Below are 20925 nucleotides of genomic sequence, written 5' to 3'. Positions count from 1 at the left end.
ACTTTCTGTGCTCGGGCAGATCTTGAGTTTTCCTTTAAAGCTCACGATAACGACTTTTGATGGTGAGCGGCGGCTTTCACACAAGCGGCGAACGCGCCTGATGTTGTTTTATAGTGTGTGTGCGGTGAGGAAGATATCCGCTGTCTTTGAAACTAGTTCAGCTCAAAAGGAGGTCACTTCATTCTGAGACAGTGCAAGTGGGACTTTGGTGGATGTTCTGATTTGTCTGCTGCAAAGTGACAAAACCAACTAACATTTGCTCACTGTCAGTAAAATCCACTTTGAGCTCTGGACTGCAGCCTTATTTTCTGGATCATTGCTATGGTAATACACACAATACATTCCCTCTGTGACTTTGCAGTACCGTTGCTGTTGACACATCTTCTCTGGCTCTCTGACCTTTATGATGTTCTAATTAAAGCAGAAAGAAGAACATATTGTCAGCTGTGCTCGACAGCCTGTGCAATGAATACAGCTTCATTCTGCTCTCTGAAGGTGAATGGGCTTCTTTTATTAACAGAACGCCTTGGGTTGCTCCACTATGAAAACCAAGGTCCTCCTACAATGTGAGGAATCTTTGTTGCATGTCTCTACTCGATTTCTGTCATGTTTCTACTGTCAACCTCTCGACTGATTCCCAGCCCCCTCTGCGCACTCTAGGAGTGATTGGCACTTCACAGGTTCTCTGTGTCACCAGCATAAAACTGCTGGTCCACTTTCACTAGTGTACATGTTGCGTGTCAGGTAGAATATCAGCAAGGTGGAGAAAAGTTACAGTGATGTGGAAAAGTATTACTGATCTCTTATTTTTGCATTGTGGCGTGGGTGTGGTCACTGGCCAGCTGCAGAGGAGGGGTGACGCAGTGAGCTCCCGGGGCGGCGCAGGGGCGGGGTGAACAGGTGTGCTGGGGATCTGTCAGTGACTGTCACTGCCAACATATAAAGAGAGACAATCACTGACAGATCCCCAGCACACCTGTTCACCCCGCCCCTGCGCCGCCCCGGGAGCTCACTGCGTCACCCCTCCTCTGCAGCTGGCCAGAGACCACACCCACGCCACATGCATATTTGTCACACGTTTCAGCTTTAATATTAGACAAAATACCATTTTAAAATTATGATTTCATTTATTAAGGGCGAAAACGTTACTGGTTGTGCCCTACCCTATCATGTGACCTTTTGAGGTCACCTGATGGAAGCTTGAGGTCTCTGAGAAGGCATCTCGAGACTGCATTGTAAGTGGCTGAGTTGGTGTCAGCCACCACCTCTGTTCAATGATGGTCGTTCACCTTTGGGATGGACATAGAAGTCCAGTCGCCTTCTTTTTAAGCTCTTATGACGACTTGTGTTTCAGATCAGATAACCCAAGTGAGCTTGAACTTCAGGGCATAAACTGATGGCCAGATATTCTCCTTCAGCATTTTCTGGTAGAGAGGATCCATCAGTCATGGCAAGTCATCCAGGTCGTGAGGAAGCTAAGCAGTCCCAGTCCATCATACTACCACCACCATGCTTGACTGTGGGTAACATGTTCTTATGGTGTAATGTTGTGTTTAATGGGACTCAAACCTTCAAGAAGCACAGTACGATGGCACTAACCCGACAGGCTTAATGAAACTATATGTATAGTTTCCCCAGTGGGGTTGAATTTTCTTGCTTTAACTCCTCCACCTGGATAAGTACGTTCGGATGGTGGCAGCAGGTGTCCCGACATTGGTGACTTATAGGCAGAGATGAGCAGTAACGTGTGTAGAAAATAGGTTTAAATGTTTAAAAAAATTCTTCAAGTCAGAGAATGGTGCATATAATTAAATTTTTGCTTGATGCATAAAGTTAAAAGATTAAAACTAATAAAACAAGTTTTAAAAAAGAGATTTTTCCATTTGATTACATTTTGTATGATAGATTATGCTGAAAAAGTAGAATTGGGCTGAAAGATCTATCGCTTTATCACCTATTCAGGTTGTAAATCGTGTTTTTAAAAAAGTAACTAAGTAATTAATTACTTTTGAAAATAAGTAATCAGTAAAGTAACAGGATTACTTTTGGGGGAAGTAATCAGTAATTAGTTACTGATTACTTTTTTCAAGTAACTTGACCAACACTGCTGCTAGGCCTCATCCACTACTCTGACTAATTTAACTAAATCTCTTTGGTGTGTTTGCACTGTTGGAGATTTTTCAATGGATTTTAAGACTAATGTTATTTCTTTCTGTGCAGTACACACCATCCAAAAAAGTTGCACTTTCATTTTGGTGGATGAAGTTCGAGTGTTTTATCAGTCCATTATATAGGCCCAATTTGCCAACACGTGTGTCTGTGCCATAAAAGATGGACATAGCTTCCGGGTGTGAAAGAAACAAACAAAAATGAAATAGTAGCAGCCAAAGCGCCAACAGTGAAGCTTAGAAATGGTTAATGTCACTGTGGATACATTCAACAGGATTCTGCCTTGGAGGCAGATGGTAGCTTAGCACCATTGGCTTCTCAGCCAAGTGCATACACCAAATGTCTGAACCTGCAGTTCCTCTCATGCTTAGCAGGATTACTGTTGCAGCAACACATCATCAGGCGGGTAAAACGAACCCGTCTCAGGTCTAAACCTGGCTCACTTTCTCTGTTATTGAGTAAACAATGCAAAGTTTGGTGAATTCTGCTTCAGAGCCAAAACAGAAATCAACCCACTGAGTTGCTATGAGCGCTTAGACACCACAAGTCAGTTACCTCGGTGGGATCTTGTCTGACAGCTCCTGCTTAGAAATCAATAAGTCAAGACGATCATAAGGGCCCATGTTCACAGTCTGTATTCATACTAAAAAATTAAGATGAAGTAAGCTTTTGTCCTTCTTCTCTGCAGGAAGTGTTACATTCCTAATATAAACTATTCTTTAAAGAGCACCGACTGGTTTTGGAATTAGATTTCATCACTTCACAATATGTTCTTAGTGGATTACTTTTTCTTATTAAAACTGCTCCTTGTTAACTAAAATCACATCATGTTGCCGCTTAGATTCAACTTAATTATGTTTGGATTACATTCACATTGGGTCTCTCTTGTTAAGATATTTATTTATCGTCACAACAAAATGATAAATAATAAAACATTTCAAACTGTGCTCAGGAGAGACATCAGAGACAATTAATGTGAGGTAGGCTGCGCCAAGTGGAGAGAGATTGTTCATATGAGACAAGACAATCCCCTGCGTGCTCATAAAACCACAGAGTGTGTCTTCTTTCATTAAACTCCACAGAAGTGTTCACATGAAAAACTGTGTGTGTTCGCATTACGAGCACAAAGACTTGACCTTAAAAAAAAAGCAGAGGACACACACACACACACACACACACACAGTAGATGTTTGGGCCTAAAAAAACTAAACAAAAAAAAACATGTCCAACTGCTCCAGATAGGATTAAAATCATTTGATAGGACATAATATTACACCATTTCATCTCCCACTAGGAAATAAATTTTGTATCCCAGGGATAAGATCCTGATATTTAATCAGCATCAGCTTTGTACAGAATGTTTTCATTTGTTATCAATTTTAAAGCCGATTTACTGTTAAAAATGCTTTTACTGCTCCTTAATTTAACCGTTATCACTCCATGCAGATTGCTCGGTGTTACTACACATTAAAGGTCACTCATTTTTGCGATGCACCAGCTATGTGTGAACACATCTCCTGGCGTGTAGGGGGTGGGAAGACTGTGTGTGGGCAGCTGGACATCAATGCTGCTACGCACACTCCTGCACTGGCAGTATTTTCTCTCTCATTTGCAGCATCCTACAACCCCAGGTCCAAAAAAATACCAGAAGCTGCCGGTGCTACCCCTCAGCCTCGCAGTAGATAAACCCCGCGACAGGGTTACGACTACCCATCAACTTTTTACTGCTGAGGGGTAAGAAGTTGGGTTGTTTTTTCAAATGTAAATAAAAACAGATCTGTATCTGTAAATCTCATATAACATATTTAATTCACATTAGCTCCCTTTGAATTTGATGACTGCACGACATGACTAAAAAAAGTTGGGACAGGGACAAAAAAAAAAAAAAAAAAAAAGGGCTGGATAAGTAATTGATACTAAAAATAAACAGCTGGAGAAACATTTTGGAACTAATTAATTGGCAACAAGTCAGTGTGACATGACTGGGTATAAAAAGCTTAGAGAGGCAGCGTTTCTCAGGAGTAAAGATTTGGAGAGGATCACCAATAAAAAAAAAAAAAAAAAAAAAACTTCTACAAATGTGAAATCATTTCACAGTAATGTTCCTGAGTTCAGAATTCTGTAGACCTAGAATATCTCATCATAATACCATCAAAAGATTCAGAGAATCTGGAGAAATCTCTGTCAGCAAGGGAGGAAGGCAAAAATCTGTATTTCGCACTAACGATCTTTGGTCAGCCATGATTCCGTCATGGAAATCACTGCAAGGGCTCAGGAACGCTTTCAGACCGTGCCATCCACAAACGCATCATGCAAAAAAGGAGCCATATGTAAACATGCTACAGATACGCTCATCATTTAAAACGAACTGAGGCAAAGTGGAAAACTGTGCCGTGCTCAGACGACTGGAAATTTGAAATGAATTTTGGAAAACATGGATGTCCTCTGGAGTAAAGAGGAGAGAGATCATCTGACTTGTTATCAGAACTCAATTCAAAAGCATGCATTGCTGATGGTATGGGGGTACATTAGTGCCTATGGAACTGACTGTTTATGCAGCTAGAAAGGGTCCATGAGTGCTGAAAGGTATATACCCACTCCCATCCAGATGATGTCTTTTTCAGGCTTTTGAGGCTCTATTACCACAGCAGGGCTTCATAGTAGAAGAGTCCGGGTGCTGAATTGGCCTGTCTGTGATTCAGACCTTTCACAAACTGAAAATGTTTGGTGCATCATGAAATAAAAAATACAACAAAGAAGCTGCTGAACAGCTAAAATCCTATATTAGACAAAAAAGTCCATCAGCTGGTCTCTTCAGTTTCCAGGCTGCTGTTAAAAGAACGGGGATGCTACACAGAGGTACACATGTCCCTGTCACAACTTTTTAGAGATTAATCATTCTGTTTTATTTTACATCGTCCCAGCCTTTTTCAAATTGGGCTTGTACTTCATCGACACAGCCTGAGGTAAGTCCTCATTAAAAAAAAAGCCCTTGAGAGGTATGCTTGTTCTAAACAAAGCTAAGCTTGCCCTTGACCTGCGGACATGACTTATAAAAGCAGAGGTTTGCCCAGCCCGAAGCAGACAAATGTCAGTCAGTTAAAGTCAAAGAGGTTGATCACAGCAGGCTATGACAGGGTGGCAGCTGTCGCTCTCTTTAAGTATGAGTAAAGTTCATCATCTGTTGTCAATTATCTGTTAATATATTTCTGATAAATTAATACCCACCATTTAATTATTTTAGTTTTGATTACTGAAAGGAAAGAAACTGGTCTTTGGAGAGACATCAGAAGGCCTTTAGCCTGCTAGCCTCAGTGTGGGTGTGAAACCGTTCCGGTGTGATTGACAGCTAAGCTGGCAGGAGCATAGGTGTAAACTAACTTCCGCTACAAACTGTAGCTCACAAGCTGAGAACAGACAGAGGTTTGTTAGCACTGATACTGAAGGAACAAACCAACAGCAGCAGGAAGAGGAACCTTTCAAACAACTTCCTGCTATTCCACCAAATAAACCAGGGTCCAAATAAAGCTTTATTAAACACAGTGGTTTAAAACTATTTGGATTTTTGCACGTTCAGCTGAACATATCACACCGGCTCCCTGTACTGCAAAGAATTAGCTTTAAAATACTATTATTAGCATTTAAAGCTCTTTAAGGAAGTGAAGAGAATTTGGTTGGAAACACAGGATTAGTTTTTATTACACCTTACAGAGGAGGGAGTGCCGCCACATGGGCGCCAACCGTTCACACATATTTTAACCACACAGGAAAATTCTAATATTTTGGGACAATATATGTTTTAAAGAAGGACCCAGGGTATGAAAACTTTAAAGGTGCCATTGTATTGTACCTTGGGCTAATAAAAGAAAGCGTTGTTAAAAATGAATGGTATCTGTTAAAATATTACTAATTTTTGGTAACAAAAAAAAAAAAAAAAAAAGGAGACGGACAGAAGGAGTAACCTGATGCTTCCCATCTTAATGATGACCATGACTTTCACACCAAGATTTTACGGGGAAATGGATTTCCTATACCTGAGATGAAGAGGACGCTGGCTTCCTGCAACTTGGATGGTTATAGAAGTTTGGGACATTTGCGATCTCCCACGTGACCTTTTTCTTCTCTTTCTCTTGTAAAGATGTTAAGAGTTACTAATTTCCTCACTGAGTTATTATAGTTTTGTATTTTCTCATTTTCATTTTGTTTGACTTTTTGCTTTAATGTTTAGTTTACTTTAGTTTGTTTCCAGAACCGGTTTAAGTTTAGTTTCTCTTAGATTCAGTGTTAGTTTTAGTCATTTTAAATTATTACCATTAAATGGACAGCATATGTCAGAGGCAAGATTTAGGAAAATCAGTGCAGGTATTATGACCCACAGCCTTGTAGACATCCAAAGTCTCAATAAATGCATCCATCAAAACCTCATCAGACAAGTTGAAATAAGATTTATACCAAACTCACAAATACTAAAACCTCCTCTATATTTTTTCATTTCAGTTATCAAAGTTCACAAAATGATTTTTCACATCAAGTTTTACTTTTTAGTTTAATTGTAGCTACCTATTATAACCTTGATTCCTGATCTACCACCAGGAAACTATATACTTTGAGCGTCAGTGTCCGCAGCCCCATCGCCATGTTGGACCCTTGTGCATTTTGGTTGATTAAAGAAAGAAGACACACCGACAGCCACAGCGTTGGAGCAAAAGTTGAACTATTCAAATAAGAGTACCTTGAGCGAAGTTAGCAAACAAAAAGCAAAAACTTGAGTATGAGGGCGTTTGGCACCGAGAACTTTGAATGCTGTCAACTTTAAACTTTACAGGATTTGTATAGGAAACCTATGAAGTTTGCATTCGCACAGCCAACTATGGCAACTAACCATAACTAGGCAAACAATTGCGTCACTAAACAGTCATCTTGTCCTGGAAAATTACCTTCCCTAACCTAGGCATTAAGAACTACAACTATCCCCAGTTGCTACTGTGCTAATTCTTTAATTGCACTCACCTGAACTAGAAAGCTGACTACTTGGACAGAAAGTACACAAAGAAATCCTGACAAACGCTTATTGTTTGTCAGATCATTGTGTTACAAAGACTCCTAAAGGGGCCACAACCACATTGAGAGGTCCAGTTGAGGTCATTGAATGAGCTGAGGTGATACCTTCGGGGAGATAGTGGCTTAATCGGTACATCTCTCACACCCCTAATAATGACAAAGCCTCAATACAATACAAGGAAACCCCAACACTGTTGTCAACCATTTTGGCCATTCAGGGAACGGCATTTCTGGGACTTCAACGCCAGCAGATGCACAAAATAAGGGTATTCTTCCTCCTACAGTTGTTATAGCAGTCCAGAAACACCTGTTTGTCTTAATTAAGCGTTATGGGGAATTCACTGGCTTGTTGCTAATGCACAAAAAGCAGAAAATGGTTGGATGTTTAACGGCTTTCGTTTTATTGGACATGAAAAACAGCTATCTGACTAAAGCGTTTACTGATACAAACAAAATTAGACCGTAAGTCCTCAAGAATGAAGAAAATAATGCTTCTTCTCAGTGCCAGTTAATTAGATAAATATCATCTTGATTAATACATTGATTTAAAAAAAACATCAAAAATTTTTTGTAAATTCCCAGTATAGTGGGCCTGAACCACTACAAGGCATCTACAAAGCCCTGGTTTTTCACCAGTAGGCTACATTTACTGCAAAACTTTAAGAAGAAGACAAGTTCAGTCAATCATTGCAATGAAATCCATGTGAAGTCAAACTTTGGCTTTGACATTATACTCTGACGCATTTACGCCAAACATATTGTGGCGTTATATAATAACTGAGGCGCAGGCAGTCCTAAACTGTAAAGGTTAGTGCTAAATAAAGGTTAGGAAAGAAGAGAACTGTCTGTGATGTGAGGCAGGTGATTTGTGGCTATCAGACGCTCGTCATGGAGTCATACAGTACATGTGCACAGCGGCTCGTCACACGTTGTGGTTTATCCTTTAATAAAGCCGTCAACGGCAGCTCCTCTCTCACCGCCCACTCTTCTATAACAGTGTGTGTGCTTGTGTGCAGGAGGAAGCCGGATCCTGCCCCCTGGTTCTTTACAGCTGTGGGAGACGTTTCTGTTTAATGAGGTATAGAAAGGCTTTCCCCTCAATTACTATCTATCAGCTGTGTGCGTGTGTGTGTGTGTGTGAGAGAGAAGGGGTTATTTAACTCCCCCTCTTCCTGCTCTTCAAGTCATCATCAATTCATCAACATTCAGCACAAACAGACAGTGATGACTGCTGCCCACTTTCTTTATTCTGGAAAAGCTAAATTGTGCCCGATGAGGCCAGATTTACATTTATTTTAGTTTTAGACAGTTATTAGACAAAGGACAGTACTTAACAGTTCATGGGTGATAACAAATTTATAATTTAAAGTATTGTAATCTAGCAAGGACTCAATTTGAGGGAATTCCTTCAAAGGATCAAATGTGTGCAAATACACATGAAAACAATCAGGTGCAAACAGATCATTTCATTTGCTCTAAAAACAAAATAATCTCTTCACTGGAAATGTATGGTTGCTTAACTGTGCTACATGTAGTAACAAGAAAGAGATCAGCGGGCAGACAGCTCACCCGGAGCGTTGTGCAGAGAAACTGTCTTCAGTCGATAATCTCCTGGCAAACATGAGCATTTATTTAGGATCCTAGTTTCAACCGGTCAACTGTTCAGACCGCATGCTCTCCTAGGGAGATACAAGTCACATCATTGGCCTCTGAACACTGAGCCATCATCCATCATATACACTTCGTGACATCTGAGCAATAATCAGATGTATCTCCAGCCACTTCTTCTGCAGACTGAAGCTAGCTACCTGCATTGAGGTCCTCAGAGTAGCCCTCCAGATCCCAGAGCAGAAAAAGGCAATCACCAATAGATGGAGTCCAAAATGATGGAGACAGACTCAGCAAGCTGACCTACCTCTAGGGCAGGGGTGTCCAACTCCAGGCCTCCAGGTGCGGTGTCCTGCAGGTTTTAGATATCACCCTGGGTGAAAACACCTGAATCAAATGATTAGTTCATTACCAGGCCTCTGGAGAACTTCAAGACATGTTTAGGAGGTAATTTAGCCATTTAAATCAGCTGTGTTGGATTAAATACACATCTAAAACCTGCAGGACACCGGCCCTTGAGGCCCAGAGTTGGACACCCCTGCTCTAGGGAAACATTAGAAGAGAAGAACTGTGTGACTCTGGTTAAGGTGGTTTGCTTCCCAGATCCTCCAGAATAAAGCTGCATATGAAATCTTTGTGAGTGTGGGGTTTAGTTATATTAGAAAAGCACCTTATATGCTGTACATAACAGTCTATTAACTATTTAACTGGAGTTAGCTAGTTTTCAGTGATTAAACTTTCAAAATAAGAACTAGGGGCTATCCCAAAAACAAATTGCATCGCTGTTTTAAACATTGGTGGGTGCAGTGTGTTTTAAAGTACCACATTACAATAGTCACATTACATTTTTCAGTTGGTATTGTAATGATTTACTGTACTACATTCAGTAAATACATTAAAGTTATAATTATGACGTTATGATAATTATGAAGTTCTTCAGTTATCTTAACAGCAGGCCAAGAAAAGTATCAAAACTTGTCCTTTCCGCACTGGGCAGTCAACACAGAGCCAAGAACCTCAAGGGATGACACAGCCAAATGTCTGCTGACCCCAGCCCAGCAGCCAGAGCCTGATCTTCAACTGGTAACAAAGGTGGTGACCAAGTGATGTAGACTCTGCTTCTACCTTTTTGTTTTTTACAGTAGAAATTTTGAGCAATACCCCTCCACAAAAAAGTGTGTTTATGAAAGTAGTAGAAGTAGAAAAGTGCTATATAAGAACCAGTACAATTTACCATTTACCAGTTTTGGAAGATGAAAGGATAAAAATATATCCTAACCCTGTAAAACTAAGTTCATCATATATGATACATGAGTTTTTGATGCCTCTACATCATCAGTGTGATTTTTTTTTTATCCTTTAAAAACCTGATGTAGACACACGCAGTGCTACTGCGAACAACAAAATGCACAAAAATGCTGTAATTAGAAAAAAAATCAATAACCATTCCTGTTTCAAAAAATTTGAATTTTCAGGGAATTATTTCATGGTTCAGGCTTTACAGAGCTGAAATTTACTTGCGTGGTGTATGTTTAAAATGCTTGGGTGACCCGCCCAAGTAAATTATATGAGTAAGGAAACACTGCTGGCTTATTTCAATATATTTAGTTGAATAATTATCACCAGCTTAAGGCTCCGTCAGCAGCTCCACCCGCTCCAAGCTAAATGGTACTTGATACTTATATCTGTGTGTAATTCTATTTAAGCAGATAGTGTGCAGGATTTTCCTTAGTTAACCACAGCCTCGCGTTTAATAATAGTGCAGCACATCAGGGTTTTTATTACTGCTGTCTGATAGAAATGACGTAAACATCAGCAGGTGATTATTTTTGTTTAGTATCTCTACTTATATAAAGATACTGAATACTAAATTACAGGTTCCAAATTATATTTTGGATACATTTCTGGACAAGAGTAGTTTAAAAAAGCAACTTTACAAATATTACCCAGTCTGTTTGTGTGTGTGTTTCCCGCTAATATCTGTAGATATTTCAACAAATGTATCAATTATCTACAAAAATCACATATTGTGAAAGCCCCCAATAAACACTCAGATTTAGCACTAGGCTGGTTTCCATGAACAGGATGACCTGGGATGGAGTTGAATTCTGGGACTGAATTGTTAGTGTTGGTGTGTGGATGGATGGTACATCTCAAAGTAACACACGCATGAATGTCTCAGAAGAATAATGCATTGTAATGAGATGAAATCATCCACTTTACCTGTCAGTGGTTTTAGTGTTGTGGCTGATGGGTGTACGCGCCAGCATAACGCCATCCACGTACATTTCAAATCAAACTGTGTTTAGAGAGAGTAAACCGCAACCTCTTCTTTTCAGATGTGACTCCCAGCTGCCTGGAGGAAAATGGATTAATACACACACACAAGCTCTGTCCACACCTCCAATCACGTTCTAGCACACCAAGTGCTTCACCCACCCCCTATTAACGCACACATTCACACGCAGAGGGGATCTCTCTCTTTTTGCACAAGTCTATTATTAGCTGTTCAACCCAGAGACAAACTAATGACACGTTGGGATGAATCACCAGAGCTGCTGCCTCCGACTATCATTACACTCACAGCAGAGCTACTGTAGAGACATCCATGTAGGATGCTGGCCACCACAAATATAAACACACTCATACCATTAGTCTGCTTCAACTGCTACAGCTTCTCGTCCATTAGCGTCCGAAGCCCACGTGTCTGCAGGTACAAATCTAGATTCAGCAAATACCCACTGTTTTATTTCATATCAAATCCATCTGAGGATTTAACCTCATTACTGTGTCGATGGCTTGACAGATTCATATCCTAAAATTTTTTGTCAATAACCCCTGCAAAGCTTTTTAGCATCTCTCAGCCTCAATGCTCAGACCGATCAGGTATCAGCCAAACTCCACACTCAGCACGTATTCTCTGTAAATATCTTCATTACATTACAGTTCAGTTACATGATCAGTCAGTTCTAACAGCCACAGCAGAGCCTCCTGTTACCGTGCATTAAAATTATCCAGGCAGTGAGGTATATAAACAGCTTCCATCTGGGAAAGGAGATTTCTTTTGCATTGCAGAGAAAAATAAGACACGCGCATGCACCATAAGAAGTTCAAATCCGCCCCAAGGCCTTTCTTGATTCCTCTCCCCATTGTCCTATCAAAATTAAGCCTAAACAATTTTAACTGTTTTACAGTGCTTTGCTCATAAATTTTTCTTAAACTAGTTTCGGGTGACCTGTTCCAAAGGGTCATCGTCTTCTGATGACCAATACCATCACCAACAGGTTGGCAGAGGAAGCACAGGTAGGCATGCTACCTCAGGCCTAGAGACTGGTCACCAATGGTCACGAGCTGCTGGTGGAAAAATTGTTTGAAAGACCTCCTTGCAATAATTTTGGTCACTAGCAGGTTGCCACGGGCACTGATTTGTCTACAACCCCCCGCTAGTTATTGTCCAAGCAATACTGAAACTCTGAAAAGTGCGACTCGAATGGAAATCGCCTACAAAATAAGTCAAGCCTATTCTAACATGTTAAGGCGGAACTTTTACTTTGAAGGCAAATGTCCTCTATTTCTGGTTTTCAAGTAAAGAGAATTCAGTCAAACAAATCGCATGGAGGTCTTTGATGCAGCACACTCTTTAGCGTTTGACGGCAACCTCAAAATAATTCACTCACAAACCAATTGGGGACTACGTATTTTTCCCTGGTGACCAGATGATCATTCAAACCGGACTCTGCCTAAGGTTGTGCTTCCAACCCTTCATGTTTGCCCCGAACACAAAAAAGACAACACTGCTCTCTCTCAGCAGCACATACGTGTGCTGACACTGTTGCCTCACAGTAAGAAGGTTCCCGGTTTGAGGAGTTTGCATGTTCTCCACGTGCCTGCGTGGCTTCCTCCCAGGTTATCTCGGGATTCTAATGTGGCTGTGAATGTGAGGAAGATAAAGAGCTTAAAGCGTAGAGAATAAAGTGCAGTATGACTGTATAGCTAGATGTAGTCTAAATTGCTTTGAGTAGTCACTAAGACTAGAAAACCTCTATAAATTAGAGAGATGAGAGACGTCTTTGCATGGTTACCTGTTCTTTGCACGATTTAGCCTGCCGTGATAAGTGGACGGATATCAGCCGAGCATCTTAAATGGTATCAACTTATAGCATCTCCCTTGCTCTTTACTTTTTTCATTTTAGATCTCGAGATCTACAAGCATTAATCATATCTGGAGATGGCTACATGAAACTACAGCGAGGCAGACTCAACTTGTTATCAGTCCTGTTATAATAATAATGTTAAACTGATGAGTTAACAGGGAAATGAGCAAATTGTCCATCACCTCGACCCCGTGAGGACGTTGACCATTCACACAAACCCAATTTAAACCATAAGGTGATGATTATCACATACATACCATGACATACATAAAGAAACATACATGACATACAAAAAAAACAATATTCAAGAGAGCCCAAATTATATCACAGCACAATACAACCCATTGATCTCATTAAAGAGGAAAGATAGCTGCTACATATATTAACACAGCTACTTTTGGCTGTTTATTTGGTTAGCACTGGGGATAACCCCATGGAAATGTAAAAGAGGAACTCAGGGTCAGAAAAATAGTTTTTCCGGTTCTACCCATTATTCCAAACAGCCAGAGCAGGAAGCTGTTTTCAGCTTTCCTTCCCCGCGTCCCTTTACGCTCATTTAATTCTTTTACTGCATCCCTATAAAAGCAAAAGACCAAGACCCTGTGTTAAACTGAAAAGGGATTTTATGTTATAGTTAATGTTTATTTATTTATTTTGCAAAGTAAACTATAAAACTCGGCTCCACATTCTGCTATAAAATGTCCTTCCCACTGATCTGAACACACTGTCCTCAGACAACCAGAAATTAAGGACATGCCAACTCAAACAAGTAAAACTAAGGAGCTAAATAATACAGTGAGAGTGGACCAGGCATACTGATTGGCCGTGTTGTTGTCTGAAGCACTGTTATCAAACTTCACATACAAAGACGCTTGATTGAAACATGATTAATCTGCTGCTGTTCCTGCCTACTGTACTCAGACTGACCATTGTTACTCTAAGCAAGAGGATACCTGGGTTGCTACAATGATAAGTGCTGTAAATTATGTAAAAAAACAAAAACAAATAATACACGCAGCTAATACTTCTGCATTTCCACTCGCAGCCTTAATGCACAAAGAGCCCAGCTTTAAGAGCTTGCAGCCAAGGTTAATGGGCGCTTAAGTGATACATTAGATCGTGTATCGGGTCTGAATTGGAGGTGATACGTGATCTATGTGTTGCCTGTTTCTCCTGTACCTGCAGGACTGCCTCCAGCCTAATAGTGAGGGAGCTCATTTTACATGTTAAAACACTTTAAGCCAGACGCCACTTAAATCTGCAAGATCGGCTGCTAAGGTGATGAACTTTCCTGGTTGGATTCAAGTAAAATAACAGATTTTAAACAAGTTGAGGAAACAACACTGACACATCATCCACTTTTTAGTTTGAGCTGTGAGTTTTTCTGATCCCTTTGCAAATGTGATTCACTCTCTTTTTTGCTATAATTTTGGTTTCAACCATCTCATAACGCGTTCTGTTCATTTTGATCTGATGAAAGTTTAGACAGTTTTTGTGTTAATTCCCGATATAAAATAGAAGGACCTACTTCTGGGACTGAAAAGTGAGGCTTTAACCTGAACTCTTTCCCTTCAGGCGGAAACTTCTCTGGCTGTAAACGATTGTATGGAAATCTACGGGAAACCGACCCTTTAGCTCCGTTGATCTATGAGCTTATAGTCTCAGTCATTAGTTTTAAGTATTATTCAACACAAGATGATGTTTTTTCTGTCAATTATTGTCCCAATATGGTCAAAAATTAAGATAACAATGGAGATGACGCTGGAGAAAATGCTCTGCTCAGGCTCATACACTGCAGGGCTCTAGTTTTAATAGAAAACTACATCATGAAAACTGTGACGTTTCACCAAATCTGTTTTGTGCAGCCAAAATGTTTCTGGCAGAAAACGCTCATCTCTAGGCTTCAAAACGGGACTTCAGAAACCGATTGGAGTGAGGTCACAGTAGCTATGTCCCATCTTTTATACTGTCTCTGTCAACTACTGCTACTGTCTTCAAGCACAAGCGCTTTTTATCATTTTGCTAGTGCGATAAAACAGTCAAACTGGAGCCCTGCAGCGTGCATGCTGCTCATTTTATTTTCAATATTTATCATATTTGGCTTGTTGTCGTCCCAGCAATAGTATGGTTTGATGTGTATCTATGTGTATTTTTCTAGTTTTTTACCATCTCTGATATACAGCTTGTTTTTGTTGGTTTGTTCAGAGGCCGTGCTCTCTTGCAAGAACTCTCCTTGAGGCACAACTTCTGAGAGTGAGCACCCACTCGTCACTGCATGAGAAAAACAGTGAGACGGATATTATTGTTTCCAACTTTCTCCCTGACTGATTATTTTACTTGTAAATATTGCCAAATGGTCTGGACAGAACGAGTTTAAGAGCTTTTCTCTGAAAACAGCTGCAGCAGCCCGACACACAATTTAAAAATGGAGTGAAACATTGGGGTTTAAACAGCTACTCTGCTAAGTCTAACTAGTTCTAATAATAAGTTCATTGAGGTTTGGGGGGGGGGGGGGGGGGAATTGTGGATTTTATTGAAGCAAACCTGAGTAGAGTGTGAATCTGAAACAGTAAATGAAAGGTCGCCTCTACAGTTAAATGTTTTATTGACCCATCCATCAACCCGGGCTGCTTCACACGTCCAACTGTTAGTAAATTTTATGGCTCTGCAGTAAATTACTCCCACTTCTGCTCCCAACTGACCAGCGTCATGGCTTCTAAACATATGGTTTTGCTCCGCTGGCTGAAATGACTGATGCTTTTGTTTATCTTGGAGAGCCGATCTGGGATATTCATGTTTCCCAGAAGACGAGTCCTCTGGGTTTTTGGGAACCAACTGACTTTTCCTTAAGCAGTATATATTAATTAATAATTTAACGTCTCCAACATTTTGCCTTGGGTATATAAGATGGGAGAAATAAATGACCCTGTTTGACCTTCATACAGTAGCTCCTCAAATCTGTCTCCCTTGAAAATATAGTGTTACATGGAGAGTGGCCAATGAGTGATTCATTGCCTCTAACAAGCCAAATGTACAACAAAGTGCCTCTGCCAGAAAACAGAGACAGTGGGATATTTTACAAAGTAAGCCTGTGCATTGAGCTGCAGTTATTTTGGTAGGCTTGGCTAATGGATGCTTCACACATCGGACGGACTCTTATTTTTAAAATGACTGCCACAACTTTAGCTTTTCACTCGAATCCGATCAGCAGTAACTCTCACACGATGAATCACACAGAGCTGCGCAAAAATATTACTACAGTACATATAAAACACCCACATCTTGCAGCCATGCTTCTGCCTTGTTTGACCTTCACACCTGCTTCAGAGGGCATGAAGTTTCCGAGGGCTGTAGTAAAACGAAGTTCAAGCAATAACAGCATCTAAGACTAATATCATTCTCCAAATGGCCTAGTTCACTGTTATATTACCATTTATATATTACAGATGAACAAACATGCTGTGTGGCAGTTGGCTAAAATGTTTTTTCACACCTACTTTTACTTTTTGGTTTAGCTTTAGTTATAAAAACACAGTCTTATGTAATAATCTTGGTGTGCAGCAATTATTTTGCATTATTATTGATAGTATTTTAATTCATTTATATCATCAAAGAATTATTACAAAGTTAAGAAACAGATAAAGAGGCAATGTGGAATACCTTTTGATTAAAGATTGGGATATTTTCCAGGGTTGTCTTAAGCAAGGTGCCTGAATTGGTAACTAGTCCACTGAAAAATTAGGTGGGCTACTTTTTACTAGTAAGCTGTCGGGTTAAAGATCAACTAATGTCCAATTTCATCACATCAGATATTTATACTTTCATATGCAGCTCTGTCAGCTCTGAAATCGGTTGAATACAACCAAGAATGTACGAACTAACAGTCACTTCTATAGAAACCCATCAGATTCAAACTCTTGCTTCGGGCCTCAACTTTCTGCTTCCTTGGAGTGGTTTGGCACCAGGTGGTGAGGGTGGAGGCTCATGTTCACCCAGCTGAAAGCTCAGACTTGTGAGTCAGAGCAAAGTCACACATCTTTGGATTAAAGTATGAAGCGCATTAGCGAGTAGACTCCTAATGTGCAGTATGAACTGGAGGAATCATCACAGAAAACCAAACCTGTTTTAGTGTCCATATGGGCAGCTAGATGAAATATATGATGTGTGATTTTGGGCTTTCCAAGACACTCATACGATCAAAGATGGCTGCTGTTGATCCACTAACCAGCCAAGCAATAGGAAACGTGCATATCTACAGTGCAAATCTGAAATTTTAACAAAGATTGTGTGATGTCTCCTCCCTGTGTATTCCACCTCTGTATTATCACGATGCAGGAGGGAGGGTAGTGCAGACGTGCATCTCCGTAGGTGATATCATCGTACAGGCGACATGTTTTGTCGTATCCAGGTTTATAAAGTACACGAAGCACAGTGTGAAGTGCAGTGACTGCTTAAGGCCTCAATCACAGTAGAGGAAAAAATAGATCATCAACCTCCGTATGACCACAAAAAAAACATGGTTGGTGAGCGATTGCATTTAAATGGTTTCCCAGAGGTTGAGGTTGTGAAGCTCCCTCAACGTCTTGTCGAAGGTAAGTGTGCAACAAGCTTGGAGTAAACTTGGGTTGTGTTCCCTTTTGTGACTTTAGCTGAACCCGGCAACACCAAGAGATTTTGAGACTTGAGACTTGTGCTGTAATGTTGAGAAAAATTCAACTTTTTGAGTTTTCAAATATGTTGCTAAATTTAAAAATTCTGGCCGCTTTTGAAGTTCTACACAAAACTAAAGGAGAAGCTGATCGTTGTGGGGAGTGATCACGTGGTCCAATAATCACCTTGGCTGTTTTGTTTTATTAATAAGTGTAAGGCAAATCTGCTGCTGAGATTAAAATTTGATTAATTGCACAGTTTTACTAAAGGCTAATCAAAACTCTGTAAGCCCACCTTGTGGTTGATCGGTTGCTGAAAGATCAGGCACGCCTACTGCGAAGCGTTGAAGCAGTGGGTAAAAAATATATATATATATCTGTAATACAGTCCCAATCACTTGTTTGTGATTGGATCGTGAGCGACAATCTTTAAACATTACAGCTCTCACTAGATTAGCATTCACTGTGAGTATCAAAGTATCACGAAAAGATGGAAGTGTGATGTGACATTGCAAAAGATGAATGTAGATGAACAGTTAAAAAAGTGGCATCATGAAGCCTCAAACTTAGTATTTTCACTATCGTCATCTTGATATTTGATACAAAATGTGACGGAAGGATCAATCCGAAGGGAAAACAAAGACACTGCATTCTCATTGGCTGGATTTTTATGCTGGATGAGCCTCCTTTCTAACTCTAATAATAACTATTTTTTACAAAATTGACTTCATGTTTTAATCTATGACCTTAAACTAGTGACTGAACCTAGGAAGTCATCAGGATGGCATTTACTGAGGTCATGGATCATAGGAGCCCACAGTCATTTTCCCATAGACTTCTATAATCTGGACTTCTTTTTGGAACCACATGAGTCGCCCCCTGTTGGTCATTATAAATACTGGTTTAAGGTTAAAGGCACTTCTATCTTTCATGCTTTCTTTGGATATTGTAGAGGTTTCTCAAATACAGAAGACATTTAAAAAAAGCTCAATAAATTTAGAGTGGGTAGTAGCTAATTCCTCCTCTATTGTGCATCTCAGTTTGGAAACCTTTATACTCAGTGGTTATGTATTGTACCTGCTAATAACTTGTTAGCTCCTGCTCTTTGAATATTTAAAACCAACAGGCACAGGCACGCCAGCCGATGCAGCTGCTCCTAAAGAGCATGAATTAAACAGAAAAATCTACAGGTTTTTTCAGACTGTTCCCACTCTTTGTCCTTTGGGGTTAACCTGCATGTGAAGACAGGGAGAGGGAGGGGTGGCAAGCTGCGCTTGATGTTAAGTGCTGAACGGTCAGTGACCTTGTATCCGCCAGCCAAACAAACCTGGACATTGCGATAGAGACAGCGTGAATGTGCGGTGGTACTGATCTGGATGTGGCTGCTGCTGCAACAGGTTAAATACGCTCTGCAGAAAGCACCTGAGAGCACTCCGGGCTGTGCGTGAGTTTATCTTCACCACAGCTGGAAGAGCATGCATGCAGACTGGTCGGTGCAGTCATTTTCAACATGCAACCATGCAGTCCCCTTGCCACTCGGTGCCCTAGATGAGTCCTTCCACCCTCTTCTTCCCAGCACAGTTTCTGCACCTATTTTGGATTCAAAAACCAGGCCAGGCAGCAGAGCTCAGGGCAGCCGTACATTTCTGTCTCAGCTTTACCGTTCATGCCAAGTTTGTTCGTGCCTCAGAAGCTGGATTGTTAATTTAACTGAGCAGCTGTTAAATTAAAAGCGTGCATGTTAGAGAAGAGTCCACTCATAAACATATCTGTACTTTGCTTCTTTTCCTTTCGGAATGGGATTGAGGTTGAGGTAAACAGCACACATCTGTTAAATGTCACTGATATAAATGTGGTAATCTCAGTCTGCGGCCATTCATTCAGTCTGCGACTTGGATTTTAGAGCGTAACGATTCAGGCTAATAACGTAACCGGTGGGTTATTTTTAGCCCGTGAAGATGCGCTCAGCAGTGATGGCGATGGCTTCCTCCTCCTCCTACACCACAGTGACGTCGTGCTGTTACGCAAAACCAGGGGTTCACCTTTTGTGGACCTACAGCTCCGACACCGCTAGCGTAAATTTCTGGCACAAAACAGGCGCAAGTGCGCAAATAAAACACGCAGAACAACACGAACACATTCCGAGGCGAGGCGGCTTTTAACTTCTGCTTTAGCTTTAATTCCGCATCTGTAACGGCACTTGTCTAAACTTGATGCTGGCACACCCTGGTATGCCCAGAAGCAGGCGGCTGGCCGCCCGCGAGGGCAGCAGGCTCCGGGCATCCCGCTTCATCCTGCTCTGGACCCAGTCGGGGTCGCAGCTCCGCTCACCTGGCGCAGCTCTCCACAAAGTAGAAACCCACATTTCAAAAGCACGGCCACTGACATTATCTGACTACACAGAGACACGGAAATGACAGCATGCCACGAACAAAAAGTGGACACTTAACTATTTGTAGAGGTGCTGGAGACACAGGTCGAGGCATTCCCCCTCCACTTCGTCCTCAGACACCAGGTCCGACAAGGGGCGCATCGGCAGCGGGTCGCCCTCCTGCAGAGGCATCCTCATCTCCCGAATAAAGAGCTCCAAGAACCGTCGGAAGGTTTTCTCCTCTGCTGCAGAGCCGGCCATCATTTCTCATTCCTGGACAGACAGAGACAGCTCCGCCCGTCAGTACACTAACTTGCCGGGCTAAGAAGAGAAGAGTCAGTACACTAACCGAACTAGTTGGACTGACAGTGCAGTACCATACTACCTGAATAAATGTGTACTACCGGAGGAGCAGGGCCGTGGACTACCGGCGCGTCTGAAAGCAGCGGACCCGACTGGATGAGCGGACCGTGGCCTCTACGGTTACACTACAGGACGAGCTGTCACAAGCTGGACTGAGCCCCCATTCAGAGCCGAGCGGGAGCGCGCGCCGTGTTATCAGGGATTTCGGATGATCAGAGGGCGGTGACGTCAGAGAGACGACGCCAAAGCGGGGTCGCGAGCGCGCACGCAACGTTGCCTCCTGACGTCCCGAGACCTTTCTGAAGACATGCCATCACGATGAAGGTGATAGGTGTTTAAAGTAAACACGAATGGAGGAAGGAATTCAGATATTTAACTCGAGTACAACAGTACTAACATATCACAATCAGAATGGATTCACTACATATATATATACACACACACACACACACAGCATTTTATTACAGCTTATACACTTTATTACAGCTTATACAGAGAACTTTATTATACTATTTAAATGTAGTAGTTTTTGTGTTTTCATTTTGTGAGT

The 20925-nt window shown here is 41.2% G+C and overlaps 1 protein-coding gene across 6 annotated transcripts in view; it reads right to left on the bottom strand.

The window, feature by feature from the left end:
* The window catches only part of ppm1e (protein phosphatase, Mg2+/Mn2+ dependent, 1E), a 60586-nt gene extending 40009 nt beyond the window's left edge, over nucleotides 1–20577 (bottom strand). Inside the window, exons 1-2 of one of the 6 annotated variants that reach the window (XM_040032378.1) lie at nucleotides 20398–20577; nucleotides 20092–20285 (exon numbers count right to left, since the gene is read on the bottom strand). In XM_040032378.1, the coding sequence (XP_039888312.1) occupies nucleotides 20092–20276 (185 nt within the window). In that variant the 5' untranslated portion in view covers nucleotides 20277–20285; nucleotides 20398–20577. The other 5 variants (XM_040032380.1, XM_040032379.1, XM_040032382.1 and 2 more) reach the window with 5 other exon arrangements.
* Nucleotides 20578–20925: the final 348 nt, after the last annotated feature.

This window comes from Simochromis diagramma, unplaced genomic scaffold (assembly GCF_900408965.1).
Source record: "Simochromis diagramma unplaced genomic scaffold, fSimDia1.1 OVJJ01000216.1, whole genome shotgun sequence".
Lineage (NCBI taxonomy): Eukaryota > Metazoa > Chordata > Actinopteri > Cichliformes > Cichlidae > Simochromis > Simochromis diagramma.
Note: the sequence above shows the minus strand (reverse complement) of the source record. Positions and strands in the feature narration are given on the sequence as shown.